At 53.7% G+C, this 16,366-nt stretch overlaps 1 protein-coding gene across 1 annotated transcript; it reads right to left on the bottom strand.

Annotated features, from left to right (window-relative positions):
- Positions 1–2,759: 2,759 nt before the first annotated feature.
- LOC116441936 (mas-related G-protein coupled receptor member H-like) lies at positions 2,760–13,432 on the bottom strand. Its single transcript, XM_032104424.1, is given in 10 exon segments — positions 2,760–2,931; positions 3,582–3,875; positions 4,968–5,389; positions 5,499–5,539; positions 5,622–5,662; positions 5,744–5,787; positions 5,881–5,934; positions 6,029–6,070; positions 12,323–13,156; positions 13,158–13,432. Coding segments are annotated over 2 exon segments (921 nt in total). The 5' UTR covers positions 13,301–13,432; the 3' UTR covers positions 2,760–2,931; positions 3,582–3,875; positions 4,968–5,389; positions 5,499–5,539; positions 5,622–5,662; positions 5,744–5,787; positions 5,881–5,934; positions 6,029–6,070; positions 12,323–12,378.
- Between the last annotated feature and the right edge of the window lie 2,934 nt (positions 13,433–16,366).

The following is a 16,366-nucleotide window of genomic DNA, read 5'->3' on the forward strand; positions in this document are numbered from 1 at the left end:
GGAAATTAAGTCCACTGTGGAAGTCAAAGGCTCCTGGCTTTCCCACTCCTGTTCTGATTGCTCACTAGAGGGTTTTATCCATAAAAAAATGAGAGGTGGCACCAAATAAAAGAGCTCTTTTTCAACATTTTTCCCCTACTTACTTTCATACCTAAAAAGGATGTCCATTTTTTCTTAGTGCATTCTTTGCCTAATTTTAACAGAACCGTTTTTCCTTCCAGGCCCCACTTGTGGGTTATTTGCTCCTTTGCCATTGGACTTTGGACAAAGGAAGAAAAGGATCTGCTCCACATGGGTGTCATCCTATGGGGAACACCCCCTGTACCAGCCCCAGCCTGGGCCAAGCATGCTGCCTCACTCTCCCCATTCTGGATGCTGGCTCCAATCCAGTCTGAGTTTTCCCCTGTTTTCCATGTCTAAGGATAGGAACTTGTCCTGGTCAGGGTGTAAGGCCTTAAACTGCACCTTGATCTGGGGGGCTGTGACTGGGATTCCAGCAGGGAATTCATTGTTTTACAAATAAAAGTTATTCCAGGGAGCTGCTGCTTCACCACACAGCGTCAGCAAAAGAGAGAAAACACCAAAGGTGTACCCAAAAACAAGGATGAAAGGATTCCTCCTGCTTTTAGTGGGATCAGGGCTTATGCTGCCCTGGAATGACAAAGAACTTCTCCCTCAGCCCCCCAGAGAGCCCTCAAAAAGCCAAAGTGCAGCAGGGAAGGAAGGAAAGGCACTTGCTGGGGACAGCACAGCTCCAGCTGCTCATGGGGACTGGGAATGAGTCTGGAGCCAAAAGCCCCTTCCCAGGCTGGAGGGGCTTGCCTAAAGCACCACCTCTGGGAAGCAAAGGGCTATGGAAGAAATGGAGTGGGAATTTACAATAATAATCATAATGGATCAGGAAAGAGCAACAACAGAAGCAACAATCATTCCAAGGGAGCAGGAGGGATGCTGAGCTTTAAACGAGGTTTGAGTGAGGCAGCAGCTCCTGGGAGTTCTAACCCACGGCTCCAGGTCTGCGCTTCCAGGAGCACTGCAAGCTCCTCCTGCCCAGTCCCTGGCTTTGCCTCCTGCCAGTACTCGGCACCTCGGGCACGGTTGGGTGCGAGTGCTCCAGTGCTGCTGCCCAAGGGAGCAGGAAAATGGCCACTAAACCCCTTCCCACTGGGCTGGCTCCGAGCTCTGCCTGGGGAAAACATTTGGCAGCCCAGGCATTTCAATGAAATCAGTTTCCATCACTTTGAAGATGCACTGAATAAACCCAGGGCACATAAGTAAACCTCTCCCCATAAGGACAGCCCAGGGAATACGCAATTATTCCTATGCCTGGCCAAACAAACCAGCAGCCAGGTTTTGGGGAGAGACTCCAGACTCTTATCTCCTTCCCTGGCTGTAAACCACTTGCAGAGGCTTTGGAGTTCATACAAGCTTGTCAGGATTTGGCTACTTCATTTAAATTCCATTCAGATACTGGAATGGAAGTGTCCTAAAGGCACCTCCACTCAGACTTTAAGCCCTCTACCACCAAAGAATTTAGATGCTCTTTTCTTAGGAACACCCCACCTCTGCTTCTTTAGGTGTCTCCATGTGGGACATCAATTAAATGTGGACAAATTTTAGAATGCAGCTTCCAAGTCAAGTTACCTGCTAGGAAATTACTCCAGCTCTCTGGCACCTTGGGCTGTTTTAAACACAGCCTGGCCCTTCATGGCTGAGGCTCTGAGCTACACAACTTGTGAGCTGGCAAGTAACAGCAGCTGAGGTCTCATCCCAGCTGTACACAAAAACAGGGAGGGGGGGCTGCACTTGGATACATGCAGGCAGGGTTGGGCCCCTTCTGAAAGCTTCAATCCCTGTTTTTCAGAGACTCAATCAGGGATAATGACATTTTCACAAAGCTCTCTTAAGGCACGTGAAAATCTGAGCAAGAAAATGCAATCAAACCCTTTGTTCCACTGGCCTCACGCCCCAAATTCCAACGGGACAGACAAGTCCCTCTCCTCGCAAGGCAACGTCTCCTACCTGGATCTGTGCCTTCCCCAGCCTTTGGTGGCCGCTGTCTCCATCCTCACACACTTCCTCATCTTCCTCCTCAGCAGGCCTGGCTTCCTCATCCTGCAGAGCAAGCACAGGGACACTCACCAGCCTGCTCATCCCAAACCTGGGCAGCAGGGATGGACTGCTGGGACCCCCTGGACAGTCACCCCTCTGCTGGGCACCATCCCTGCTCTGCAGTCCATTCCCGTTCCTGGCCTGGCATCTCCTTTGAATGGGATGTTAAACCACAACCACTTGCTCTGCTGGCTTTTGGGACATCAGAGACTCCCCCAAGGCAGTGGACAAAGCTCCTGTTCCCACAGCCTCTGCCTCCCAAAGCCCTGCTAGGGCCAGGCAGAGCAAGGGAAACCCCTCAGTTCCTGCTGGAAATTCCCTCTTGTGCCCGTAAACCCAGGGAAATCGTGGCTGCCCCATCCCTGGAAGTGTTCAAGGCCAGGCTGGCCGCAGCTTGGAGCACCCTGTGGATGGAATGAGGTGATCCTTAAGATCCCTTCCCACCCAAACTATTCTGCCATTCCAGGATGATTCTGTGATCTCTCCCTGCATTTATTTTGCATCGTTTCCTCTCTAATCTGAATTCCCAAATTGAAATGATTTTTTAAAGAAATCATTTAAAATTATCCCAGGAATAAAAAGGGGTGCATCAAACATACAAGAATCATTCCTACCTCCATCAAATCATTGTTAATTGGAGGCCTCTTTCCTCATCTCTGTCCTTAGTTTTCCTTTCCTAGGAAACCTTATGATCCCACAGTTTCTCCAAGAGATTTACTGGGATTGCAGAAAGGTTTGCTTTGTCAGGGAGGCAGGGGGGTTTACCACACTTGTTCCTCTGCATCTTTATCCTTTCACCAGCTTTCCCCTGGAACGGTGCTGCAAGAGAAGTTCAGAATTACTAGAAATGGATCAGGTTCACCTTTTTTCCTCATTCTTTTCCAACGACTTCCAAATTCTTGGAATTATCCTCAAATGAGGCCTAGCAAGCTACTGTGAAAACATCAATCAGAGGAACATCTTGAAAAGAGAAAACCACATCCAGCAGCAGCCAAAACAATGCCATTGCTATTCTTACCTGGTCTCCAGGTGCTCCTGCCAGAGCTCCCAACACCCACTGCCATTCCACTGAGGGTGAGGAGGCAGTTTTGGATGTGTTCTTTGCCACGGGATGGGATAACAGAGCCCAGAGGGTCTTTGTGTCCCTTCCAAGCCACCCCATGATTCCATGATCCCATCAGCACCTATACCAATTCCATTCTGGAAAGCCCAATTCCATTCCTCCCATCAACTCAGAATTTCTCCCTTCCTCTCTCTGCTCCACATCAGGCATGTGTTGCCACGTGCCACAGCCGTGGGATGCCTCAGCATTGCCTGGGAATGCCACTCAAGGCTGCCCTGGTGGCCTCAGCGCTCCAAAATGCCCAGCTGGCTCCCGTTCCAGTCGGGAATGTCCCAAACAGCAGCGTGGGGTGTGCCCTCTGCCATCCCACCATTGGGGCAGCTCCCATAGAATGTGACCGACTTACTGGGTTTGGAATTCCTGGCTTAAAAGTCAGGTGGTGAAATATCCTCTCCTGGGAATATCCAGAAGACCAGAAGGCTCCCTGGAAGCCACAGGTCAGGGACAGAGTCAGATGAACGATCCTGAACTGGTTTTCAGGGGATGCATCCCCAGCCTGTGGCTGCAAAAACTCCAGAGCTGTTCCTTCCCCTTGGGACAGCCAGGGAAAACATCCCCAGCATGGATTTCTGACAGGAAAAACCTCACTGCTCCAGGCTACTTGGCTCCTCCCAAATCCAGGCCAGCACTCCAACAGGCTCTAAGGACAAAACAACAGCAAAGACCATCTCAGGGCACACGCCACGAGCTGGGCGTCCCATTCCTCACTGGAACTGGGCTGTTCCCACATCCCTGGGACAGTCGGGAGCATCCCCTGTTCCTCGCTCTTCCATTCAGGAGAAAGAGACAACAGAGCTGTCAAACAGCCAGTGTGTAACCCCAACAATCCAGGGAAAACCACCTTGCTCTGGGGAGAAACATCATGCCCAGTTATGGAAAAAGCCAAAGAGCAGTACTGGAAACACTCCCAGGCATGGAGGCTCCCAGCTCCGGAAATGCAGCTCACAGGCTTCTTCCCATGGGAACCCCAATCTTGCCCGGGACTGGGCTCAGGGAGTAAGTCCTGCCCGTTCCACCACTCTGGCACAGACACCCCAGGAAGGTGTCCCTGACCATGGCAAGGGGCTGAACAGGATGGTCTGTAAGGTTCTTGCCAGCACAGACCATTCCAGGAGTTTAAGGTGGATTTGAGCAGCTCCTGGGGACATGAACACCACCCACACCTCCCACCTGGCTCAGCCCAGAGTCCATCCAGCACTCACAGAGAGCTGCTGGGAGCTGAAATTCTCCCTGCTCCCCCTGCCTGGGAAACCCTGCCTCCAGCTCCCGGGAAAGAGGAGCTGCATCCTGCTGGGTGCCCCTGGCTCTGGGCAGCTGCCGCCTTCAGGCGGGGGGATGGCTCGGGCAGCTCCGGTGACTGTTCCACCTCGATGATTTTGTGTTTTCCTGCATTTCCCTGGGCTGGAGGGGAGCAGGGGGTGCGGTGGGAGTGCGGGAAGGCAGCGGCGGGGAGGGCAAGGAGTGCGGCCGGGCACCGCACGGCGCGGGGGGGCTTCTGCTGGCAGTGGAGGGGCGCGACCGTACGGAGGCGTCCCCGCCGCTGCCGGCCACTGCCCACGGGGCTCCTGCCCGCCCCCGGCACCACTGACCCCACACCCCGTGTCCCCACACTGGGAACCACCATGGAAAATCATGCTGGAACCTCTAATCCTGAGCCTGAGCCTTGACCTTTTACTCCCTGACCTTTAACCCCTTGACCCATTCCTTGACAACCCGACCTTTGATCCCTTACCTTTGACCATCCAGCAAGTGGCCAAGATGCCCGCGGGTGGCTACGCCAGCGAGTAGGTAAAATGGAGACCGTGGCGATCGTGCCAGACCCGAAGGCGAGCTCCTCGGGCAAAAAGATCCACGATGATGTCGAGACTCAAAGGCCGATGACAGAGATGGGTGGGAACTGCCCTGCCCAGCAAAGGCTCAGGTGATGCTGAGGAGAAACCCTCTCCCTTTACTTCCAAGGGACCCTCCCACAACAGCCCTCTCCTCTAAGCTAACTTCCAATTGCCTCCTGGAACTCCAAAGGCCTTTCCCTTCTCCCAACCACTGCTCCCAACACTTAGCTTTCTGAAGACAAATGGACAAAATCCATCCTTGACAGAAAAAATGCATCAGCACCTCAGATGTCAACACGTTCCCCACGGTCCGCTTTGGCAGCTGCGAAAGATGGAGAACAACGAGAAAATTCAGCCTCTGACAACACACGCCAAAAGAGACCCCTTCCGCAAGGCCCCCTCCCTCGAAACTGCCGAGGCTCATCGCTTACCTGCTCTCTCCAAGCTTCAGCTCCACACCTGCTCACGGTACCTAAGACAACAAAACAGAAAACGTCACTGTTGCCCTCAAGAAGAGCATCCCCGGGCTACTCCACACCACTGCCCCGGCTCACCTCAAATCTTGCATCTGACTCTGGAGGTGGCCAGGACAAACCTGCACAATGAAAAGGGACACGCTCAGCACGCTGCCATAGACCGCTGGCCTATCAGCCACCCCACCTAAATGCCAACTCACCTGCTCGCCTCTGTCCCTTGGCACGCCCAGGGCGGCAGCAGCACCTGCAGAGAAGCAAAGCAAAACCACACGAAACATGCTGAGAGACTGTGAAACCACAGCCTCCCTGCTCCGACTGAAGTACACCACACCTATACCTTAGGCTTGCACCCTCCAGCATCCAGGGCCAGGACATCCTGCAAGTGGACCACCTAAAACACACAAACAACAACGGATGCTTAGAGCTGCACCAAAAATTGAGACCGAGGCCGTAACAACTCATTCTGTCCACCGGTCACTGCTCACCTCGCTCCATCGCCCTTGACTGCCAATATCCGGCATTACTTCCTAAAAAAAAAAAAAAAAAAAAAAAAAGACATGGAACAATGCTGTAACATAGTAGCATGACATAGCCCAGCAGGACTGCAGAGAGGGGCAGAGAGGGAAAGCTGGCCAGGATCTCGTTCCCAGCCCTGAGCAGGGGCTTTACTGGCCTGACTGTCCTGTACTACCCGAGCTCTGGGGACAATGAACCAGGCTCAGTCCCTGCCTCACCACGGCCACCCTGAAATTCTGGCACTGCAAGAGTCAGGGGAGGTTTCAGCAGTGATTTCAGCAAGGTCAGAGCTGCTCCCAGCAAAAGCTGTTCTTAGACTACTCCTGGCAGAAGAACTCAGAGTACCTGCCACTGCAGGATGCTTGTGACTTCCAGGTGGAGGAGAAGGGTGGAAACAATCCAAGATGAAGACAGAATGATGAACACAGCAAAGAGGATTTCTGTATGCTCTGCACTGTTTTGTCACGTTCAGCCCTTCCTGGGCTGTTCTCTGCTTGTTGTTCTCAAGATCAACATCTCCCACCAAGGGGGGGGTGATGTGAATTCCAAGGAAGTACAATTCAATTCTCCTCTAGATCTTTCCCTAAAGTACAAGATACTGATCCACCTCCCTTCCCACCAGAGTCAATCAAAGACTATCCAAAAACGTAAATTATGATAATGCGGAATCTGGTCTCCATTAGAAAAATTAATGTAGTATTTTTTATCAGAGCTTTGGTTAAATGTAACAACGCAGGAAGTGCCTGTGCTCAGGTTATTGGAGAGTGCGAGGTTTTCTCACCGCATCAGCCCTGTCAGCTGACAAATGTGGGTGTGCACTAAGGCACAAAGCACCGACGTTTGCACACTACAGCTGGAATCTGCTATCTCCGTGTGCAGACACAACCACTGCTCATTACAGATAAACCCACAGGGCTGCTCCAGCACTGACTTACCTGGGGAAAAAACAGCACTAAGAGGAGGAAAATAAAAAGCATGGGAGTAGTAGTTTCACCCTGAGCAGCTCCATGAGATGGGCAGGAATCAGAGGATCCCCTGAATAACTCTGAACTTGCTTTTCCTGATCACCTTTCACAGAATCCATAGCAGCAACCCATGGACATCCCGTGTGTAGGTTTATTCCAAAACCCACTCCCAGAAACATCAGGATATTGCACCTAAAGCTGCCTCTGCCAGAGGGAAGCAAGAGCTGGGGCTGGGAGAGGAAACAGGCAGGAACTTGCTCTCAGGAGAGGCAGCACGTGGGCTGCTGGCACTGCCAGCAGGAGGACGCAGGTGGGAGCAGGTAAAATTCCAATACAAAATGCAACTGGGGAATGTGACGGTGCAGAGGCTGTAGGCTGGCAGTCTAAGACTTTGGGGTTTATCACAGCTCTGTGAAAGCACCGAATTTCGCCAGCAGGTACCACTCATCCTCCTCAGGACAAGCTTCCAAGAGTTCATCTCTCAATCTGTGCCCCAGTGTGGGCCAAGTGCTGGTGGAGCCTGGGCTGGCACCCCGAGCTCTCACCCCCAGCTGGCACCCCCAGGGCTTTCCAACGTGCCACTGCCACCCAAGCCACAATGGTGGGGCCTGAGGAAAGGAAGGAATGAGCAGGGACTTAGGACACAATCCTGCCCTTCAGACAGGCAGATTTACCTGTGCTCCAGTCTCAAGGGGGCTCTCAGTGGATAACTCAAGCATCCCGCGTGGGACACTGGGGCCAAGGAGCAGCTGGAGGCAGCTCTGTCACCTGGGCTACCTGTGTGTAGCCATATTTAGCAATAACTGAATTGATTGAAATAAAGGGTAAAAGCTTGACTCAGCCTGTAACTTTCACCTTTCTTTCAAGTGCAAAAAGAAGCAGAAAAATCCATTCATATTGATGCTTTCCAGCTATGTGTCTTTCAGATTCCCAGGTGTTCATCCCCTCACAGAGTTTTAGTGCTGACACAGAAGAAAGTTCTTTGTGTGCTGCCAGAAAAATGAGATTTCTCCAATTTTTTATTTTCACACCTAAAGTACGAAAACATTATCATCACACAGAAGAGTTCTGCACACTCTCCTCTGGGCAAGGGGAAGATTCCCTGATAGGCAGATTCCAATCCCTCCTGTCCATATTTACATCCCTAAGGCCTCAGACCCTCTCTAGGTAACCATGGGGTTCCCAGGTGAGAGGAGTCACTGTGAGAACAGAATTAAACCCCAAAGCACCTCTGAGGAGACAGCGCCTGACTCTGGGAGTGCCTCCCTCTCGCGTGGAAGGTGTGGGTTACTCAGGAGTTACTCCAGGAGTTCCTACTCTGCCCAGGCCAGGCCTGCTCCGGACACTCCCCGTGCCCTCAGAGCCACAAACCCAGCTCAGGGCTGGGCTCAGAGCTCCAACACCACCAGCAATGAGCACTCCCTGAGCCCCCTGCCCTCCCAGCCCTGCTCTAGGCTGGGCAAGCACTGAGGGGCTCACTGACACCTCCAGTGTGGCTCTTTAAAGGTGGTGGCACAGGTGCTCCACAGCAGACCTGTGCGAGACCCAACTTCTCCACGGGCAAGGAAGAACCTCCCAAAGCAGGTGACACAAAAAGCTCTGGTGTGGCCCAGGGACTGCTCAAGGTCACAACCAAAATTAGTTCTGAGCTCAGGGTGGTGTCACTTCAGTTCCCTGCCACTGCTGCCACTTCCTGCCACCTTCAGCTTTTGTTCCAGGCACCAAAATATGAATTTTTCAAGGCCAGCCCATCTAAACTATCTGAAATTGCAGCCTGGCCGATCTCGGGAGCTCCCAGACTCACTCATGAGGATGAAGTGACAGACCAGCAGTGAGCACTTCTCCCTCTTCCAGCCAAGCTGTGAATTGCTCCTCCCTCGGCTTCAGCAACCACTTTTCGTGCCAGTTCCTGAAGAGAATCTTGTGCTGAACATCCATCACTTTTTCAATGCAGAGCATTTGGCTTCATCCTCAAGCCCTAGAACTACTCAGCTAAACCAGCACTAAAACCTGATTAAACTCGCATCCTGCACACCACAATGAACTTGGACTTGGGCAGGAATCAGAATATCTGGGAATGAAGAGAACCCAAGAGCTCGGAGAGGTTTGCTTTGCCTTTGTCCTGCCTTGGGCTCCTGGCTCTGCCCCAGCAGTTACAATAAGCAGAGCAGTGACCTCCCCTCCCCTCCTCATCAACACAAACCCCCAAAAGCAGAGTTTGTCTCTCTCAGACCCACCTTGAGCTGTGTCCGCAGGAACAACGAGGGTGTTGAAAGCAGCAACCCCACAGCTCGGCGTTTGCAGGGCTGCACCCTCTCCATCCTACAGCCTCTCCATCTCCCCACAGCTTGGAGTGATCTGTTCTCCCAGTTTAGAGAAGGTGACACCAACCTCACTTTGGTTTTGGTACAAACTCTGAGGCAGACACTGAAGGCAAAGGAAGACGAGGCCTTGGTGGGAAGGGACCTTAAAGCCCATCCAGTGCCACCCCTGCCAAGGGCAGGGACACCTCCCACTGTCCCAGGCTGCTCCAAGCCCCAGTGCCCAGCCTGGCCTTGGGCACTGCCAGGGATCCAGGGGCAGCCCCAGCTGCTCTGGGCACCCTGTGCCAGGGCCTGCCCACCCTCCCAGGGAAGGATTTCTTCCGTGTATCTACTCTGAACTGAAGTTTAAGTATCTAAGCTCAAGTTTAGTTATTGCTGAGCCTCTGCTGAAGATAACTGAGACACCATAGTAGGAGAGAAAGGAAACAGGCCTGTAGAACAAACCACAGGAGAGTAACAAACCGAAATGATGTGGCCAAGAACAATTATTGCCACAGAAAAGAAACCTCAGTCACCAAAAACTGCAGTCTATTCCTACATCCTCACGCAGGGGGACTCCAAACACGACACTGCAACTCATGCTCCTCCCAGCTCCACACACACATTGCTGGGACCTCTTGGAAGCTGCTCGAGCTCTCTCCACGTGCCAAATCTGCCCATGGCAGAGGTGCTGCTTTCCTGGCTCAGCTCCCAAGACTCAACTCTCAGTATTTCCACCCTCAATACTGTAAATTTCTGGTGATCTGGAGCAAAGATTTCTGGCTTGCTGTGTGGCTTCTCACACAGAACCTGAGCCCAGGGGCTCAGTCTCACTCTCTCCGTGTTTGACACAAGTCATAAAGCAAGAACTGCAAAGACATTTCGAGGCAGTATCAGGGGCCTGAGACAGCTTTTGAGATCAAAGTTGAAATCCACTGTTTTCTTTCATTGCTGTTAAACTGTCCTGGAGTCCTGGGGGCACTTTTGGGCGCCACAATATAAAAAAGATAAAAAGCTGACAGCATCCAAAGAAGGGACATGGGGATGGGGAAGGGTGTGGAAGGACCACGAAAGAGCTGCTGAGGGCACTGGGTTTGTTCTGGTAGAGAAGTGTGAGGTCAGAACACATCGGGGCCTCCAGCTCTGATCTCTGCTCCCTGGGACACGGACAGGACCCAGGGAGCAGCTGGAGCTGGGCCAGGGCAGGCTCAGGCTGAGATCAGGGAAAGGCTCTTCCCCCAGAGGCTGCTGGGCACTGCCCAGGCTCCCCAGGGAATGGGCACGGCCCCGAGGCTGCCAGAGCTCCAGGAGCGTTTGGACAGCGCTGCCAGGGATGCCCAGGCTGGGGTTGTTGGGGGGTCTGGGCAGGGACGGCGGTGGGACTGGGTGATCCCTGTGGGTCCCTTCCAGCTCAGGATATTCCAGGATTGTCTCACTCCCCAACAGGGGAGAGTCTGCTCTCACACAGAGCTGCAAACACACTGTGCAGGAGGCAGCAAATGACAAAAATTGACATTGATACATTAATAAAGCCAAGATATTAAGCAAGCCAAAAGATAAATTTTCCCTTTTGTTCCTGACCAACAAGACCTGTCCCAGTCCCAGTCCAGCCACTAAGCAACTCCAGTGTGACACCGGGACTGTCTCACACCTCGAGGCCGACACACAACAGCAGCACAGCACCGGGAGTTTAATCACGTTTCCCTCATTAGAGTAGACAATTAAATGACCGCTCAGGTACACAACCACTCCTGCAGAGCACTTCACTAGACCCCGTTTTGCAATAACTCCCCCAGGCTGCAAAGCCCCATTTGCCAGGGACCTGAGAGAAGAATTCGGTAGTTTTAAAGGAATGTCAGGAACTAGGAATACACCTGAGAGGAGTTCAGTAGCTGGGAGGGAGCCCAGGTGACAAATGAACACACAGGCCCCAGCAGAACCAGCTCATTCCAAAGACTGGCACTGAGGAAGGGCCTGGGCAGTCCCACAGGGGCAGGTGGGCGCCTGGCTGCCAGCACTGGGAACACGGGAATGCTTCAAAGCACTGGCACTCCTGAGAAAATGACCAAACAAGGCCGTAATAAGGCGAGAGATGAGCTGGAGGGGGCAGTGGGTCCCACACCTGCCCCTTTTCCCTTTCCACTGTACAGCATCTGCCCAGGCTGTGAGCGAGCTTTGGCACAAGCACACAGTTCTCCCCCAAAATCCACTGAACCACTTGCTCATCTCCCGAAGAGAATCACAGGCACAGCACTGAATGCACCGGATACCCGGCTTACACCTCTCAACACTTTCTCGCTTTGTTTTGCTCATTGAAAAATGGCAAAAAAGGAAAAAAGTCAGCCCAGAGCCCAGGAACGTTAAGTGACTTTTACAAAGTCCAACACAACCCCCCCAAGGATGAGGCTTTACGCAACAGCCACCCGCTCACTCCGGGACGGGATTGTGTCCGGACCCGCGACTCTTCCCTCGCTGACCTACGGCAGCAGCCGCCCGAAGCCAATTCCCCGAGCACGGCAGCCCCGCGAAGCCGTCCAGAGCCGCCGGCCGCCCCCAGAGCCCCGCAGCCCGTGCCGGTGCCGGCCCGCTCCATCCCGGAGCGGCTCCGGCGCCAAACCGGGAGAGCAAAGGGGAAGGAACAAAGCCCTGACAAAGCCAATGACCGGAACAGGATTCAATCCATCAGCGGGGAGGGCAGTGCAGCGGCCCCGCCGGCCCCGAGCCCGCCCCGAGTCCCCGTTCCAGGGAATGCCCCGGGTTGCGCTGCCCGGGGAGGGACCCCCGCCCTCTCGAGGTGTCCCCCACCGCGGGGCGCGAGCGCGGGGAAAGCCGCGGGTCCCGGCGGGAGCTGCGCCCGCAGCGGCCGATGCCACCTTCGGGCCCGCCGCTGCCGCCCAGGGGGCGGCTGGGATGTCCCGGGAGTGCCCGGGGCGGGAACGGCGCGGCCCCGGCGCTGCCCCGGTGCCGGCGGGAGGCCAAGCCCGGCCGCGCTCACCTGCACTGGCCGCTCTGCTAGGCCCGGACTATCTCTTGGCTGCCGCCACCGGCGAGTCACGGAGCGCCGGGGGGCGCGGGGCGGGCCCGGCGAAGGGAGGGGAGGGCGGCTGCCAAGCGGGCGGCCGATCCGGAGGGGTCCCGGCGGTCCATGGCGGGCCGGCGCCGGGCTGGCGGCTCGCAGGGCTCGGGCAGGGCCGCAGCTTGGCCGGGGCTGCGCTGGGCCCGGTCCCGACCCCGATCCCGATCCCGGCCCGGTCCCGCCTGGCGCTTCCCGGCGGCCCCCGCCCCGATCACGTGACGCGCGGGGAACCACGTGACCCCGGCGGAGCGCGCGCGTAGGGACAGACCGGGACAGACCAGGACACAGCGGAACATGTTGATTATTGTGCGGGTAATGACCACGGGTGCAGCAAAGAGGAGCAGGGTAACGGAGAACATGGAGATGAGAGCCACCCGACAGTGCTCCTGCTCGTGTGACGGGCACAGGGAAGCCACTGTGGGAATGAGAATGATGGGAACGAAGAAGGTCAAGCATTGAGCACCCCACAGCACCCACATCATGGGATTGGGAAGGTCACAGCGGCAGCAGAGCTTGCAGAGCTTTTCCATGTCCTTTTTGGCGCTGATGGCTGTCATCCAGAAGAGCACCCAGTAGCAGGAGAACGCTGACACCAGGTAAAGGAATCTCACGTACATCAGGGGCATAACAGGAGAGCAGGACACATCTTCCAGCAGGAAGAGCAGGGCAGAGGGGACCGCAAAGAGGAGGAAGATGAAGTCGGTGACAGCCAGGCTAAAGATGCTGGCAGTATGCCCTTTCCATCTGAGGAGGCAGAAGAGCCCCGTTCCCAGCCAGCCCACAGAGACAGATGAGCAGTGTCACACTGTGTATGGCCATGTCGGTGACATCTATCTCACATGGATCATCTCCTTCGGTGGGTGAGGCAGAAGGTGGGGACACGGAGCTCACCGCCATGGATGGACGCTGGGCAGGCGGTGGGATGTGGCCCCGGCTGTGGTCAGAGTGGATGGGCAGTCAGTGCTTGGAGAATCCAGGGATGGACCAAGCGGCTCCTCAGCAGCTCCCTGCAGCGGGAAGGGTTTGGTGGAGAGAGGTGAGATGTGCAGGGGATCAGGGTGGTGGGAATGGTGGGGTGGGAGAGGGAGGAGGGAGGGTTGGGCTGTTCAGAAATAGAGAAATAACATAGAGAATAAACATTTTCAGCTCCCCGATGTTGCTGAAAGACCAAGTAGAGAAAAAGATTAAAGGATTTAAATGTGTGCACACAGGGCAAGAAATGAGGCTGGAGCCGGTGCTGGAACAGATCAGGAGGCCTGCAGTGGTTCTGGGGCAGTTCTGTCACAAGAAGCAACAGTGCACACCCAGGAAAATAGCTCAAGGCAAGGTCATCTTTAATACTGAAGCATTCAGTGAATATGACCAGCAGAGACCCCTCTTAATGAATCTGCAGGACCATCAAAAGACTTCCAGGAGGAGGTGAATGCATGGAAATTAGTTCTAGGAAAGTGATTTTTGTGTATTAGATAAGAAACAGATTTTAATGACAATGTGTGTTTTCAGTGGATAAAACCCCACCCACCCCACCGCCCGCAGGTGCTGTTTCCATGGCGGCCGCTGGAATGCGGCCGGGGCGCATCCCCAAGGGAAAAGGAGGCACAAAATGAGGAACTGGGAAGTAAAAGGGGAAGGCTGCGCAGCGCCCGCGGCGCCCCGAGAGCGAGGAGCAGCCCCCGCTCCTCTGAGGGCCCATCTCTGCCCCCTGTCCATGTGCAGTGCCCGGGGAAGAGCAGAGTCTGGGATCAAAGGACCACCCAGTCCCCCACAGCAAGGAAAGCCCGGCACCCCGGTGTTTCAGGGGCACACAAAGGGCTGTGCAGGGCAGGGAAGGACCAGCAGGACCTTTCCCCTCCTCAGCCCCCGCTCCAAGGCGCAGCAGCCCCAGGTGTGACAGGCCAGGATGAGGAGGGGGCAGCTCCTGCCAGAGGCCACTCTCAGAGGGTTCCCCAGGCACACCTGTGCAGGGAGCTGCTGGTCCAGAGGGGCAATGGGGGCATCCCGAGTGTCCCTCCAGGGACAATGGTCGGAGCATCCGGCAGGAGCTGGGGAGCAGCCGGAGGCACCTGGGCACAGAGCACTGCTCCCAGAAAATGCCCAGGGAAAACCCCTCGTGCCAAGGGGCAGCACCTGAGCAGGCAGGGCAGCATGTGGGGTCCCAGGGAAACATTCCACTTTCCCCTTTCATCTTGGCAGCCCTTCCCCAGTGCCCCCAGAAAAAAAGGGGGGTTATGAGGAGAAAAGGGATTTAACGGAGGGAAAAAACTTCCTTTTTCCATAATTGTCTGTGTTTAAATTAAGGGGGAATCCCCTTCCTCTGCAATTTTAAGGGTATCACTTGAAGGAAACCCTGCCTTTTCCATGCTCTTAGGGGTATCACTTGACAGGGAATCCCCATTTTCCATTATTCTCCAGTTTAAATAGAAGGGGAAAACCTTGACAATGCTATTTTATTGGTTGGAATTGAGCATAACTCCCCCATTTTCATCATCCCAAGGTTTAAATTGAGGGGAAAGCCCGGTTGTCCCTCCTTTATAAGGGTTTGAATTGAGGGAGAAATCCCCCTTTTTCCATCACTGGAGAGACCTGAAGTAAGGAAACCCCCTCTTTTTCCAGTATTTTAGGGGATTCAGAGGAGAGAACCCATTTATTGCTATGGCATCTATTTAAGTAGAGACAAACACTCCCTAGTCTCTCATTTTAAGGGGTTCAATTGAAGGAAGCTCCCCCTTTTTCAGCATTTTAAGAATTTAGATCTGTACTTCAGGGCACTTCTAGCTGGGTACTGGCACCCAATCTCTCACAAGGGAGCGAGCCCAGCACTCACAAAACCCTCCTGCTGCCAGAGAGCCCATTATTTTTTCCGTTTTATTTATAATGAATACAGCCCTAATTAGAGACCCCAACAGGAGTTACATCATGTATATTATTACTATTCTTCTCCACCCTCCATAGTCCTGTGACTCAATAGTCACTAATGAACAATTACAGAACTTAACAAGGAATCATGCAACTCATCTGTCTACGCTGCCAAAACAAGGAGGTTTTTTACCCTTTCAGTGGATGCAGCTGTAGTAAAACAGAAGGCATCTACAGAGCCCTTCACTCACCTGGAATTTAAGGCAGAGCAGGCAAACAGCTGCAGCTCCTCCCAGTGCTTTTATCCCTTATGGTAAAATTGCCTCCTCCCTTTTCCCGGGCATTGTGGGAACGAGAGGTGGGCCCGGCCAGGGGTATATTAACCCCAGCCCTGGGTAAAAGAGGTCTATTCCTTCTGTGGGGTTATTTTGGGTAAGGGTGTCTTCTTATTTCCATGAAGGAGGGTCTTTCAGGTTTTTTCAGCTTTCTTTCAGTAGGTATTTTTGGCATCCAAAGCAATAGAAGCTTTGAAGATACTGTGAAGAAGATAGCATTGAGTGCATAGTTCATGATTTTTGGATTGAGTGTTCAGGGTTGATAAGGTGCTTGGTGCTTTTTATAATTTTTTTTTCCCTTGTTTTTCTTAGAAGCATTGTAACTTGCTGAAATTCCAGATAGTGTCAAGTATGCCACTTCAAATTTGTTCAGCAGATTCATTGTGCTGCAAGAGGGAGCTACCCTGGGTCAGAGATGACATCGGAGATGGAGGCTTCTGATAGGTAAGTTAAGGACTGCAAGTATGAGTGGGAGCAGGAGCAGGCTCCCAGTTAGTAGCTGACTTGTCGGGATTTGGCTTGTATGCCACTACACTGGTGCATTGATTTTGGTTTTCTTTGTCATAGCTGACTAAGAGGCCAACCTGGTGATCCCAGTGCCTTTGGAGATGGCTGAGGTGGACTCCTTTTGTATCCAGTGTGGATTCACATCACTGGTCATCTGAAAGCTAAGTTGGGGGCCAGGGCCTGGAGATGGGATGATAGCAGGGTAGTGGGTTGGAAATTCCTGGGAGAGATTAAAAAAGTAGTGTAGGGGAAAGGGATGCTCTCC

Source organism: Corvus moneduloides, chromosome 3, assembly GCF_009650955.1.
Source record: "Corvus moneduloides isolate bCorMon1 chromosome 3, bCorMon1.pri, whole genome shotgun sequence".
Lineage (NCBI taxonomy): Eukaryota > Metazoa > Chordata > Aves > Passeriformes > Corvidae > Corvus > Corvus moneduloides.